This window comes from Mauremys mutica, chromosome 9 (genome assembly GCF_020497125.1).
Source record: "Mauremys mutica isolate MM-2020 ecotype Southern chromosome 9, ASM2049712v1, whole genome shotgun sequence".
NCBI lineage: Eukaryota > Metazoa > Chordata > Testudines > Geoemydidae > Mauremys > Mauremys mutica.
The window spans coordinates 71767027-71782320 of NC_059080.1; the positions used below are offsets into that span (position 1 = coordinate 71767027).

Consider the following 15294-nt stretch of genomic DNA (forward strand, 5'->3'; position numbering starts at 1 on the left):
ACAATACTTCCACTAACGTCAGTGGCATTTCCACACATGAGGTGAGTAAATGATATGCAATAGAGAGGAGAACGTCACAACGCCAGATATTGTGCAGGATGTTCTGTTTAAATGGTTGTCTGCTTTACTACTGGCTTTCACAGCAGAGGAGGCTACATCTGTTGGTGCATGTTCTCACTGAAGTCAATGGCAAAACTCCCACCGACTTCAATGGTACAGAATCAGATCGCATACATGGACAAACTCAGAGGCGGTGAGCACATGCAACTCCCATTGACTTCAGTGAGAGTTGCCAGTGCTCAGCACAGAACAGGATTTGGCCCATAGTTATTAAAGTGCCTTGTGAGCCTATTGGATTAAAGCCACTATGGCTGTGTCTACACTTGGAGCTGAGGATGGGATTCCCAGCTCACACTGACATACATGCACTAGCTCTCATCACTCCAGTGTGCCAAAAATAGTACCGTAGCCACAGCAGCATGGGCAGTGACAAGCAATGACATAGTCTAGCTGCCCCAAAAATGTACCACGGTATCTGGGTGGATTTGTACTCAGTGCTCCTATCTTGTGCTGCTGCTCACCGCTACCTGTGCTACTGCGGCTTCACTACTATTTTTAGCTCAATGAAAACTAGATCTCTATGTGAGCTGGGAACCACACCCCCAGTTCCAAGTATGGACATAACTTATGTAAAAACAAAGTATTATTCTTAAAATTTTGCAATAACTTTGCTATTGAAATCTTAGGTTAATGAAACAAAGCATGCTTCAATTCATGTAATTCTAGATCAAGAAAACTATCTGGGGGCAGTGTAAATGAATGTTCTAACAAGCAATTTTTCCCAGAGTAAGGCATTGTTGTGCCCTCTAGTTTTTGAAATCATGCCTCTAAAACCAAGTCCTATTTTACCACCTGGCGAAATCTAGTTAAATCTGAAGTAACTAGTTAAATCTGAAGTGACTCTCCCATTGATGAATATAGTCTTCTAACACGCTGAAGCAATTAAGATCTGTGCCACTTTTCCTAATGCAGCTGGGAGGAGTTGAAAGGAGAACTTGGCAATTAAAGTAACACTGTCAATTTGCAGTCTAAAGTGTGCATGGCTTAAATATAACAGATAGAGAGCTCTTAATGAAGCAAAAAGAAAATGAAGCATTGTGCTTCCCATTCACATATGTGGAAGAAGAAGAATAGACCCTAGATTAGGGTTTTATTATTAGTTTGTTTGTTTGGGTTGTTTAATTTGTTTCTTTATTAAAAGATAATGGCTACCTTCAAGTTATGATCTAACAAAATGGTAATAAAGACCATCAAAAAGCTAGCTAGCTGCAAGACACATTATATTTATGGCTGGATGCAGCTGTGCTCAGGAAAACTGCTCCTGACCTCACTACAGCTGCAAAGAGAAAATTTTTATTTGGTCTAGGATGAGATGAAGGGGGTTTCGGAATATATGCAGCAGCTACCCAACTGTGGTTTGAGTAGCCAAATTAGCAATAAATGTTTAAAGGTTTAGAGGGTATTTAAATTATCTGAAGGAAATTGAAATAAAACAGTAGATTTTTAAGCACCAGGGATGTCAAAAAGCAAATGCATGTTCTGTTATGTATTAATACATAATGGTCTGCTGTTCTGAATGAATAATATTGCCTTGTGCGCTTAGTTCAGAGTGGGGATCTCCACTGCACCTGTGAACCCAGACTCCTCACATCTAGAGATAATCTGAAAGTTACTAGACATGATTCCGTATATCTGAACACAAATAACCAAGCACTTTCATTGTATAACTGAAATCTAAATTAAGACCTGGACTCTTAGCTGCACCAGAGCTCTGTTCTAAAGCTGAAGCTGCTGCGGCTGTTCTAAATTATACTGCCCCCTGGGGGCATTACCTCAGCTTGTAAAAGATCTCTATGTGCCATTAGACCAGCCAAGAAATTGCCAGCTGACAAACCCCCTTAAACCAACTTTATGTCATCTGGGATTTCCCTACACCAGGAGAAACCTCAACTGACCTCCTAGGGCAGTTTTTCAACCCCTCTGCTCCACCAGGATTGCACAAAGAGGCCAGAGCGGCAGGGACCACAAGCTGACCCTCAGTATTCCAGTGAGAAGAAAAGCTTTATTTGCACCACATTTTATTTTCTCGCTATCTAGGTTATCTAGATTTAAGTAGTATAAGATATGGGCAGGAAATAGTAAACATGTAGTACAGGGTAGTAGTTTGCCACTTTTCTTTAAGTGATTGAGATGCAAATCCGGGATTTGTCAAACAAATTGGGAGGAAAAGGACGGAGTTAGGTATGGTCCTGACTATTAGGCTATTGTGTTATATTTAGCCAAAAGGGACTTGGCATGTCAGCTTCTGGTTACTGTCCAAAAGACAGTGCAAGTGGTTATTATTGTTATATTATTTATTTATTATTTGTATTATGGCATCACCAAGAGCCCCCGCCCCATCAGAATCAGAATCCCATTGTCCTAGATATTTTACAGACACACAATAACTCCCTATCCCAAAGAGTTTGCAATCTACATAGACAAGAGAGACATGCAGAAATAGACAAAAAATAATACCCAAGCAAGAGTTTGGTAAAATTTAACATGGATATTTATCAGTAAATTCTATGGATTCTAAACTTTTGTCTGTTCCTACCCATCCTCTTAGTTACCCCAGCTTTCAAAATGGTGCAACTCCAGTGACTTCTTTGTATTTGAGAAATAATGCCTGTGGAGATCAGAATCAGGCCCAGGAGGGCAACTTTAGCACACCTATTTTACAAGTATCCTGATGAGAATTTTCTTATCTGTGTGGGACATAATCAGATCATTATTTTTCAGGCATGAGAGCAAATCGCTTACTATTAACTCTAGAAATTATGGATTTTTGCATTGAGCGTCAAATTCTAATTTATGTCACGCTAGTTAAATCTGAAGTAACTCCAATAAAGTTAATGAACTAACACAGGTTTCATGAAGAGAAGGATTTGGCCCAAGGTCTTCAACATTCAACAGACAGACATGCCAGACACCAGGTACAGAAGATTATTAATATAATGTATATTGCAGTAGCACCTAGAAGCTCCAATTGTGGGCCAGGACCCCCAGCATGCACAGAACACAAAACTACACTAACCACTACCGTTTGGGAACTCCAAACACAGGATTAGGTCCTTTCTACTGCTGGTGAAAATATCTTTTCACCAACTCCAGAATAACAGGCATACATTATACCTGCTTCCATTAATTCTTAATTTTTCATCTTTATCAGTATGAGTCAGATTTGGTTTTAAAACATCATTATCTCACTAATGCCACCTATGCAAGTTACCTGCCATCTTATTTGAAAAGAACTTTAAAAGCATTAAGCTCACATAAGTCATTTCAGAAATGTTAATATTAAATTTCCAACAGAGATGAGCAAAGAGCTTGAATTTAATAATCTTCCCAATTAAATAAAAAAGAAAAACCACAGGCAATGTATCATACCTGAAAATGCTGTATCATGGAAATGTATGTTGCCATTTAACAAGAGCTTATCCCTAGGAAAGGAATGAGTTGTACCTAAACTATGGCAAATCAGCTTTGATTAATAATATTCCTTGCTAGGCTCATGCTGCTCTAATCGAGACCCCATGGTCAATCCAAGTATAAGAGACTATGTCATCCAAACTGATGGAAACAGGAAGAATGAAAATTGCCCTCAGAGCAGGGTCACTACATTTGAATGAAACCACTACTGACTCTTCAATACAGACTTCACATTGAAGAGCCTTATAATTTAATACAAATGTTCAACCAATGACACCACTTTACAAGTTACAAGGCAACATTTTTAACCTCTGTCCTTTTGCATTACAGTAACAATGCCTGGAAAAGCAGCAGCAGAGTACACAAAATCCCTTGTAATGCCTCCATAGCTTTAAGAGAGAGAAAACAAGAAGCTTTGAAATCTGCATAAACTAATATAATATTTGATTTTCTTCACAGGATAAGGATAAAAAATTTTAAAAATCTGTTAAAAGGGAGAACAGAAGCAGCTACTTTTGAGAAGCGACCATTTTGAGCAACCTACTTTCCAATCTCTACCTGATGCTACAGTATTTAGTTGTGCTGAAAGGAGAGAAAGTTTCCACTTGAAAACACAAGCATGCATCGCAATTAATAATCAAAGAGCTACAAGTCAGATAACTACAATCAAATCTAAATCCTCAGCATATGAACAAGGGGGAGCCAAATTTTCATATGTGGGAATCTAAATTGCACTCATGTATATATACAAAAAGATATGTATTTAATTTTTGGTAGGAGCAATTTAGAAACCCACGATTAAAAATCTGGCCCAACAAGTGAGCTAGAAACAATAAAACATTTATTCTTAGCCTTCTCCTCCCCTTCCCGGCTGTATTTTGGTTTTACTCACATAGTGAATTTATATGTACAGGTCCATGATTAACCAAGATGTTTTGTTTCTCTCTTGACAAAACTATTGTTGTGACCAAAATGCTAAACACTTTTCTTTTGTTATTGTCTACAAACATTAACTACATTAAACCTCATAGTATTGCTGAAAAAAGCAGCATCCAATCTTGTTGGCACTCATGTTGTTGACTTTCTTGCGAGATAAGGGGTCTCAGTAGCAGGTAGGATCAAGACCTGAGTATCCTGCCCAAGATCGTAAGCAGGACACAGTGTCAGCAGTAGACGTAGAACCCAAGCTTACACTCTGGGCTCTGACCTCACTTCTCTCATTAATTAGTCTGTTCATCTTAAGAAATTTATTGGAATCTCTGACAGCACACACTACCCAGGAAGTTTTGGCTGTCCTGGCCTGCATCATGAACTATATGAAATCACAAGCAGAGTCTGCAATGGCATCTGAGGTGTTCAGTCTTGAAATCCTGACGCTGCAGCAGTGCTCTTGCCTATATGTCAAGAATTTCAAAGAAAAAGGGTAGAGAAAAGAAGGGCAGGGATAGCAAGAAGGAGCTGGAACTTGTGCCACTGACTAAGTTAATATTGCACTGAGCGACCAGGACTGTTAGAATTTTGAACGTGGAATAACTACAGTTCTGTGCTGCAAAATCAAATGTAAATTATATCTTGTTTGTGTTAGTGTGTGTTTGCTTGGTGGAGTCACGTTGTTGAGCCTAGAATGATATGATAAGATTGGAAAAAGGCAAGTCTAGGTATACAGATTAAGGAAATGCAGACACGGGAGGCACTCTGATGGTTTTTAAAAGGCTGGGTGAACATTTTTTTCAGAAACTAATCTAGTGAGCAAATTTACTCAACAGTCTAAAGCTGGATGGTGGGGGGAAACTGTGGTAGGGTAAAGCTGCCTGAATAACATTTGCTGAATAATTTAGCTAAATTTCACAATTAAAAAAAAAAAATTATGCAATTAAATTTTCCCTATTATTCACCCAGCAGATAGTCACATATTATTTACCCAACTCTATTTGCTATGTTTTTCATTATTCATCTAGGTTCTTTGGTGGATCTAACCAAAGGGCAAAAGAAAAACAGCAATTGCTATTGAAAAAGTTACCTGCAGAAGTAAAAATGAGGTTAAGCATCAAGGGGAAAGGAAGCCTAATCAGCTACAAATATTTGAAGGGAAGGATAAATAAATGTAGCAATGAGGTAAAATAGGGAAAGGGGAAAATCAGGCTAATAACTAAGAAAAACTTCTTAACCATGAGAGCAATGCAAATACGGAATGGTCTCCCAGGAAAGGTACTAGAAGCCCCATCTCTTGAGTCATTTGAGATGAACTCAACAAAGCACCGGAAACTACATTGTAGGCAACAATTCTGGCAAGGAGATGGACTACAGCACTACATGATATACAGTTGTTGCCACTGACAAGTAGGGGAAGAAGATACGTATATAGTGGTAGCTGATATTTTCACGTGCCCATCAGCCAAAAATAGGATGTTTTTTCACATAAATTCATAAAAAGCTAAATATGGAATAGGATTCTGACTGCTACAGATTCCAACTCATTCTGCAACATGCTTCACTTGCAGTACAAGAGATTTCATTTGTTAAAGAACTGAAGGATGAGTCAAATAGCACTCCCTGATTTGAACGCTACAATCATACTCCCAGAAGCAGAGTTAAATTTCCTTTCAGAGACTGTTGCTACGCCTAACCCCATCACACAAGATGTGAAAGCCAGACCCTTCACAGTCCATACTTTTGACTAGTGATGTTGCCCAAATTTAATTATGTATCAACACAAAGGACAAAAGACATCATTAGGGAAACCTCAGGCAGTAGCAATGACTTATAATATTGTGTAGGGCTCATTTGTCCTGTGTTCTACAGTATCAACACAATGCAGCAATGGCACTTGATACTGAACATGAGCTCTTCTCAGCTGCACTCGCAGCAAAGAGCCACGAGAATATCAAACTTCCTAGAACAAAGGTTTGCTCATAAAATACTGGTGACCAGCATACCAGGGAAAAGCAGCCTAACACTGTAAAGTATTTCATTTCCCCACAACTCATTTCCTTTACCTACTGAGAATGCTGTGAAAGGCATAGGAAACCACCATCAAGCAACCTCTCCCTCCACACCTCTACCAAATGGCAATATCTCAATGGCTATTACCAGAAACAACAGGCACAAAAGATCTTGTAAGTTTTACTTGTAACTTGAAATTTCTATTTCATCTACCACTGTGACATCAGAAAGAGTTTTATTTTACAGCTGGCATCTTGCACAACAGGTGACGCCCAAGACTACAGGAACCATTGTCTCACTACCTTTGGGCTCAGGTATGTATCTGGCTCATCAACTGGAACTTAGCTAACAATCCTGTTGATGATGTACAAGCCAAATGAGAATCCAGCTCAGTCTCCCATAGCATCTGTGGCTCCCCTGGGCTAACCTAGCTTTGTAACTAATTTAAACAGATATACCCAGACAGACCAGCAGATCTGTTCACTACTGTTAAACAGTCACAGAAGAGAAAGTACTTTACGCACTTAAGCAGTTTAGAGGACAAATACACTTTTTCAGGAGCTGTGGTTTGCTGTAATTGGACAAAGTCATCTTGCTGGTTAACTAATTCAAGGTCTAATTCTATATTTTTAAATATGATCTCAAGCCTGATTTCAATGGGTTTATATGCACATTAGTAAGGATTACTAAACAGGGTGCTTAGGCCTGGGACCCTCATCTTTTATCTCAGTGTTATTACCGATAATCATGTTTAAATCAGCCAAGGTGAAATGACACCATCACTAAAACACTTACATGTTGAGTATAATAAGCAATTTTGGAAGCCAGGATCCAAGTGCAATTTATTGCCAGGATTGCAAAACTGCTTTGGGATTTCATTCTCTATGCATGAGAACCTCATTTATTAAGGAGCAGAATGTTAATTTAAAAAAGCCAAAAGATTCTTTTGATTTATAAGCCTCACAGTATTAGCATTGTTTAATGAGGTTTCCAAAATGAAAAAATGATTTTTTTCCACTTTCTGCTTATATGTGTGGAACAATTCCACAGTTGTCTTGCACCTTGGGTTTTTGATTTTTCAAATACCTTGCATCCAGTGTGGGCCCGGGTCTTCATTAATGGAGTTGTGGTGCACAGCTCAATGGCTTCTGGCTCATGGAAGATCACTGTAGGAAGAGGCTCTTTCCGAAGAGTTAGGACATTCAGCTTGGTCTTCAACATGGTCTGAAAATGCTAAAATACAAAACAAAAAGCAATTCACTTAAATTCAGACAAAGGAGGACTGAAAGTTAATACTTCTATTCACTTGAGTGTCTTTAATTGTCCATCCAGTGCCTTGGAAGCCTCATGTGCAGAAGGATGAATTAAAATATATATTACTATTAGAAATTAGTAAACATGTACAAACAAATAAGACACTCACAAAGAGCGGCCCAGGAGAGCTGGGCACCCACAGATTCCACTAAAATCGATCAAGACCCCAGTCATACATTGAATCTTTCCACAAACTGCCCTTCCTGGTAAAACCAGACCACACCCAGCAAGCCTCTACTTAAGATAAAATGGGAAAATCAAAACATTTGGACGAAAAAAGGAAAAGACAAAATGCCTCATCTCTGTGACCCTATAATTCAGCAATCAACATTTCAAAGGAATTTTTTTAGTATTTATTATTTCCCCCCTCCCTCAAGGCTCAATTCTGCTCCCACTGACTTCACCGGCAACACTCCCATTGAGTTGGATGCCTTGTCAGTCCCTCTCCATTTGTCTTTGATTGCTTGGCTTATTAATTTTGGACCCCTTTCGATTGCTGACTTTGAACATGATATATAGTGTACTCAGGTAAATCATAGTATTGGTCCATAAGAGTAGGTGGCACTTACTGCCCCGCTCCCCCCCCCTTTTTTTTTTTTTACAGTACTCCCTATGCTTAGAATAGGAAATTATGAAAAATAAAGATTAAGCAGTAATATTAAATGGCAAGTTTTTAAAACAAACTCTTATGTAAAACAATAAAACATTTTTAAAGTTTTTAAATAAAGAAAGCCTGTTCTTGAGAGATTTCCAAACCAATTTTGCTGAGTAAACTTTCAACTGATCCTGAACTCAGAAATATATAGTGTTTGCTCATCAGTATTTATCTGGAAAGGGCATAAAGTTATGAACATTTTCAAGACATTACTAACAACATACAGAACCTATTTCTAATAGCGGCTTCATTGATTACAGCCTCTAAATTAGGCCCCATTAATTATAAACCTTTACTAACCTTACCATACTTGTGGTTATTTTTACTAAAACTAAACTTTAATCTCCAATTTAGCAGAGGAAATTTTATTAATAAAACTACACTTTGCATCTTCTATCACAGGATTTCAGCATGCTTTGCAAACCTCATTTAGCTTAGCCTTCCTGCACTCCCAGGAATAAGATAAGCATTATTGTCTCTGTTTTACAAAACAGGAAACCTAGTGACTTACCCAAGGTCACACAGAAAGGCTGTGTCAGAACTGGGACTAAAATCCATGTCTTCTGATTTTCAGTTCTGTGCTTTAAACACAAGACCCTGTTAAATGGATTTTCCATTCAAAATGTATGATAAGTCCTTAGCAACAACCTCTGTATATAATTTACATAAAGATGTCATTGGGGTGCTAACTGAAGGACTGTTAAAACAATACACTAGTCTGAAACACTTTAATCCTTAGTTCCTCAATGTTTTGTACTAAAGACGGTTATGATGATGAATATTGAATCAATAGCATCCTAAACACTCTCAAAAGTGTACTAAAAAGGCAGCAATACAAACGGTCTGTGAAAATAATACTTGCTTTCCTACTCTACCCATGAAGTTATGGCCTGTCATCATACTACAGGGCATCTCTGAATGTTTCCATGCTGTTCCATGCAGCCATTTGGGTTTCCACTCTGGTAAGAGATGTACTCATATTTTCAACCTGGCTTTCTCTCATATTATACATTATCCCATTCATTCTCCTAAGCACAGTAACATATTATCTTAGGCAAAGAGCACTCTTTTTATTAATGATTATGCGTTAAAGAATATATGTTGACATATTTATGGAGACGAGCGCTCTTAGCTATTACTAAGCTCTCTGGGAACATTCTTTTACATACTCTTATTTCATTTCTTTCTATTTTGAATAAGGAGTTTATTGAATTGGATTTCATAGGTTCATTCAGTAAGTTTTTAGTAAAGGCTTAGAAATACATAAGAACGGCCATACTGGGTCAGACCAAAGGTCCATCCAACCCAGTAGCCTGTCTTCTGACAGTGGCCAATGCCAGGTGCCCCAGAGGGAATGAACAGAGCAGGTAATCATCAATAAATACCTTATTGCCCTTGCTTAGCACAAAATACTATCAAAGTTTGAGATGCTCAATTTGAAAAGAGGAATGTACGATCAGTTATGGAACATTACGTGCTACTCCAGTTAAGGAATTGCTAATCTACTAACCTGTACCACTGTAACCCTTAAATTACAAATATAGGATACAGATTTGCTAACTTGCTGCTGAGAAAAGAGATTTATTTCTTCAGAAGAAAACATAAAAAATACTACAAAGAGTAATACAAGCTTGAAACACGGCCAGATCACAGAGCTGTGAGAGAGAATTTCTCACCACAGTCCTTCACTTGCCAACATTCTCTCACAGGTTTTATTAATTTCCCTTCTATGACACAACCTCGAGAACAACATGGCCGTTCTATCAAGCACACAAGAACTCCAGCCCAGAGGAGCTCTGCTCTTTCACGCGTGTGGATGGCTGGCTGGGGGAGACGGGTGTAAATTCAAACTTTTGTTTTTAAAACTTTCACCAACTATTATTTTACTGGTAGACTGATTCAGGATCCAAACAGCGTTCATGGCTGGAAGCATTTCAAACTAAAAACGAAATCCTAACCCAGTGCCTAGCCACTCCATTGCTATGGGCCAAAACTGCTGTTTCCACAGATAAGCACTTTAGGGAGAAAACATAAGACAGACTGGGGGAGGAGGGGAGAAACTCTTAAATGAGATAAAAAGAGAATCATTCCCGTAGCCCTGTTTTATTTAATTAACTGCATTTCAAGCACCCCACATCCTTTCATGTATTTATACCTGGCTCCTGTATCTTTTACTTCATACATCTGATGAAATGGATTCTTGCCCACGAAAGCTTCTGCCCAAATAAATCTGTTAGTCTCTAAGGTGCCACAAGGATCCTCTTTTTTTTTTCTGATACAGATTAACACGGCTACCACTGAAACCTGCATTTCACTGGTACATTTTGATGCAGTAATACTGCTCTTAACAGGAACATTTCCAACCCTCCCTGTGGATAGACTCCTCTAGAGTTCAGTGAATCAGACCCCAGATATGGCTCACCTTGCCTCTCATCTCCATTGGGATTATTTGCAAGAACAAAAAAACTGCACACTTTGACCAAAGTGAGAAAAAGCTATGATAATCCAAACTATATTTCTCTCATATTTTACCAAACATCTACAAAGGCTTAAAAAGGGGGGAAGAATATTGTCTGCCATCTTGTCACTATTCACTATTACATGTGAAGTCAGTTGGAGTAGCCTTAGTTCTCAATCTAGTCGGCAGTGGCAAATGCCAAAAAAAACCCCAACAACTGCAGCTGGCAGTAAAGTGCAAACTAGTTGCTAGTCTCCTCAGTAAGGGCATGCCTAGAATGAGTATATACACACAACTACTCCTCAGACCTAAATGATGTCCTACTTTAGACTGAGATACACTGATGGTATGGAGAGGAAAATTTGCACTGCCATTTTAAGGGCCATATTGTGGTTGGCATTAAAAAGTAAAGATTTGCCAGCAGATGCCATACAGTGAGGTCCCAAATTAAGAAAAGTACTTAAACACCTGTTTAACTTTCAGTACATCAGTAGAACCATTGAAGTGTATTTGGGTAGTTAATGGGTCTACTCAGGTGTTTAAACCTGAGTATGCTCAAGTGCATTGCTGAATCAGTGCCTTATGGCCAGATCCACAAAAGGACATATGCACCTAAAGTGGCAGTTATGCACTAACTCCAAAATTTAGGTACCACTAAGACCCTCAAAGACCCTCAGCTGCCACCTAAACATAGAGGTGCCTAAGTTTCTGCTAGTGAGCAAGTGTACATCCACCTCAGTCTAAGCACCTAGGCGCTTACACCCAGCAAGATCCTCACACAAGGCATTCTCCTAGCTGACTTGCCTTCATGGCCTGATCTGATAGGTGTTCTTAGAGCACATCTAAACTCAAGCAAAACAGTCAGGGAGGAGGAAGAGGTTGCAGGAACAACCTTCCTTTAACCTGGTGATTAGATCACTCATCTGGGATGTGAGAGACCCAGGTTCAATTCCCCCCACCCTTGGCTGATGTGGAGCAGGCATTCGACCTTGGGTTTCCCACCCCCAGATGAGTGCCACGGGCAATGGGATATTATGGTTGGGTCTCTCCTGTTGAAGCTGTTCCACTATCTATAAATAATTAAATATACACTGAGTCAAAGAGAGTGAAAGAATGCCTCTACAGTCCAGTGGCTAGGGCACTTACCTGAGAGGTGAGAAACCCAAATTCAAATCCCTGATCCAAATCAGGCAAAGGGGGGTGGAAATTGTACCAGGGTCTCCCACATCCCAGGTGAATACCCTGACCACTGAGCTAAACATCATGAGGGAGGCTGCATCTTTCTCCCACCCACTCCAGCAATTCTTCCAAAACCAGCTTAAGCACTTAACTACACCTGAGAACCCCAAGGAGAGATAGGCACCTCCATCTGGCCCAGACTTAGGGACCTAACTTCTGGAGAGGGGCAGCGCTTGGGTCAACTCCCTTCACAGTGGGTGGCTCAGTGTTCTGGTTTTTATGGAGCTTATTCTTAGGTACCTAATGCTCCCCATTCATTGTGTCAGGAACCAAGGCACCTAACCTGGGACTGTGAAATTCCACTGAGTGGCAATGCACCTTGAAGTTAGAAATTGCAACACTGAAGGCCCTTTGTGTATGTGAGCCTTAGTTCCAGTTCCAAACTGCTATCTTTAGTGGAAACTTTTGGCAAATGCTGACTTTTAATGGCGACCAGTGCATCTCTCTTTTTTTAAAGAAAACAGCTGAGCGATTAGCTTTCCAGTGCTGTCAATCCACAACTTTTAAAGAACATTAAACTCACTCTTAAGAAGCATGATTTATACCAACTGAATACATAACAGTTCAGGGCACACTATTATCGTTTACATTTTATGTGCCAGAAATACTCAATTTCATGTGGTAGTTCTTATATTGAAAATCCTCAAGAAAGCAGAATCATATCTAAATTTATATTCCATCCATGTAGACAGTGTTGTTGATTTAGTCTGCATGTTTACAAGAAACACGAAGAGCCAATAAGCAATATAACACAAAGAGCTTCTCAGCAAGTTTCAAATTTCTTGAGCAGGTGAACTAGCCTAATTGATTTCCAAAGAATGACACAAACAGGATTAGTGTGGTAATTATAATTGTATTTTCATGTTTGCAGGATCTGAAACCTATTCAACTGGAAAATCTACACAAACTTTACTGGGCTAATAATCGTCCGAGGAAGCTACCTTAACACAAAACCATAGTGTGGGTCCTTCAAGCCCTTCTTGAAACCACTGAGGTTCTTACCTGCAGCTTCAGGACCAGACTTCAAAGAAAAACTGCTGAACTTCAGTTCATCTGAAAATTTGACACCATCAGCTCAGGATTAAACAAAGACTGTGAATGGCTAGCCAACTACAAAAGCAGTTTTTCCTCCCTTGGTGTTCACACCTCAACTGCTAGAAGAGGACCTCATCCTGCCTGATTGAACTAACCTCGTTATCTCTAGACTGATTCTTGCCTGCATATTTATACCTGCTTCTGGAAATTTCCACCACATGTGTCTGACGAAGTGGGTATTCACCTACGAAAGCTTATGCTCCAATACGTCTGTTAGCCTATAAGTGCCACAGGACTCTTCGTCACTTTTTACAGATTCAAACTAACATGGCTACCCCTCTGATACCTTCTTCCATTCAGTTCACCTCCCTTCTAGCCCAAGAAAGTTGAATCTCCCTCTTTGTAGCCAAGCAGCCCCACTCCTTAGTTGACCAGAGAGATCACTGTAGTGTAGTGCAGTACGTACATTTTCCCTCAGGGGTCTTGCCTTCAAAGTGTTTCTTGCCCCAGTGATAGCAAATTTTAGTCTTGCACAGTAATATTTAGTCTTACACTGAATAATAGTGAAATGTGCTACCAGCAGACCACAAAGATCAGCTATATAGATTAATCATTCATAGGGCAACAACTGTCTAATCTTAAGTGTTTTCATTACATATTTCATACAGTGATCCTCCAAATATTCAAATACAGTACTTTCTTTATTTTAATTTTTTCCACAGCTATCAATTTGGAAATTATATGTACTAAACACTCTAAGTCATAAGATATAATTAAAACTAAACATTAACATTTTATATTTTTTAGTTCTAATTTGTCAATGAAAAATCATTCCCATGTGAGTATTAAGAATAGCTACTTAAGCACTGAAGATGAAAAGCAGTGCACAAGTACTAAATACAGTATTATCATTAGAAAGGCATGTTTCTATGTCAATGAAAATAAAAATAATTTCCATGGCCAAAGGACTAAAAGAAAACTTCATGACCACATACAATTAAACAAGATTGTTTGGAGAGAAAATATAGAGAGCATGTCTTTCTAATGATAATATTTAGTACTATGCACTGCTTTTCATCTTTAATGCTTAAATAGCAATTCTCAATATTCACATTAATTACCAACACTCACTGTTACCCACATCAATTTTACAGCAGTGTAATTCCACTGATTCCAATGGAATCACTCCTGATTTACACTAGTGTGACATCAGAATCAATGACCATCAGTGAGCAAAACTTTGTTTTTACACATTGTTCAAAATACAGTCACCTTCAGAAGCTCAGTGCCCCCCAGACATGCTTACATCAGTTTTATACAAATATAACTCCACTGACTTCAGTGAAGCTAATCACAATTTACACCAGTCTAAACGAGATTATAATCAGACGCAAAGTGTTTCAGAGTAAACCTCCTGCATTTTACGTCCTCACCTTGGCTTTTTGTTTTATTTATTCACCGGAGACGGCAAAAGTAGGCTTCCAGATCACCCCAGAACTGTATCGTGTTCATGGGGGTGGTAAGGCAAAAAGAAAGTCCCCAAGATAGGACAGACTCTTCTGCTGGGTTGAGAGTGTAGCTGGATAAATTGATAACATTGTTGGTGACCCCATGTGGCAGGTAGGAAGCTTACTTTCGCCATCTCTGATTCAAAGGATACTTTCAAGATAACGCTGAACAGTGCACTGATACACAGATACCCTCCCACCAACAGCACAAGAAGAAGAACTTCACATGGACTCCTTCTGAGGGTCGAAATGACAGTCTTGACCTATACATAGAATGCTGCCGCCGACTTGCACAGGCAGAAATTGTGGAAAAACAACATTGCTTGCCTCATAACTTAAGTCGTGCAGAACACAATGCCATCCACAGCCTCAGAAACAACCCTGACATTATAATCGAAGAGGCTGATAAAGGAGGTGCTCTTGTCATCATGAACAGGTCTGACTACCAAAAGGAGGCTGCCAGACAACTCTCCAATACCAAATTCTACAGGCCACTCTCCTCAAATCCCACTGAAAAATACACTAAGACACTGCACCATCTACTCAGGACAGTCCCTACACTAACAGAGGAACAAATCAATATACCCTTAGAGCCCCAACCAGGCTTATTC

At 39.2% G+C, this 15294-nt stretch overlaps 1 protein-coding gene across 1 annotated transcript in view; it reads right to left on the reverse strand.

Moving 5' to 3' along the window:
- PID1 (phosphotyrosine interaction domain containing 1) overlaps nt 1–15294 on the reverse strand; it is a 166935-nt gene that overhangs the window by 95237 nt on the left and 56404 nt on the right. The window contains exon 2 of the mRNA XM_045030457.1: nt 7561–7707. Within this exon, the coding sequence (XP_044886392.1) occupies nt 7561–7707 (147 nt within the window). The remainder of the gene's footprint in view (nt 1–7560; nt 7708–15294) is intronic.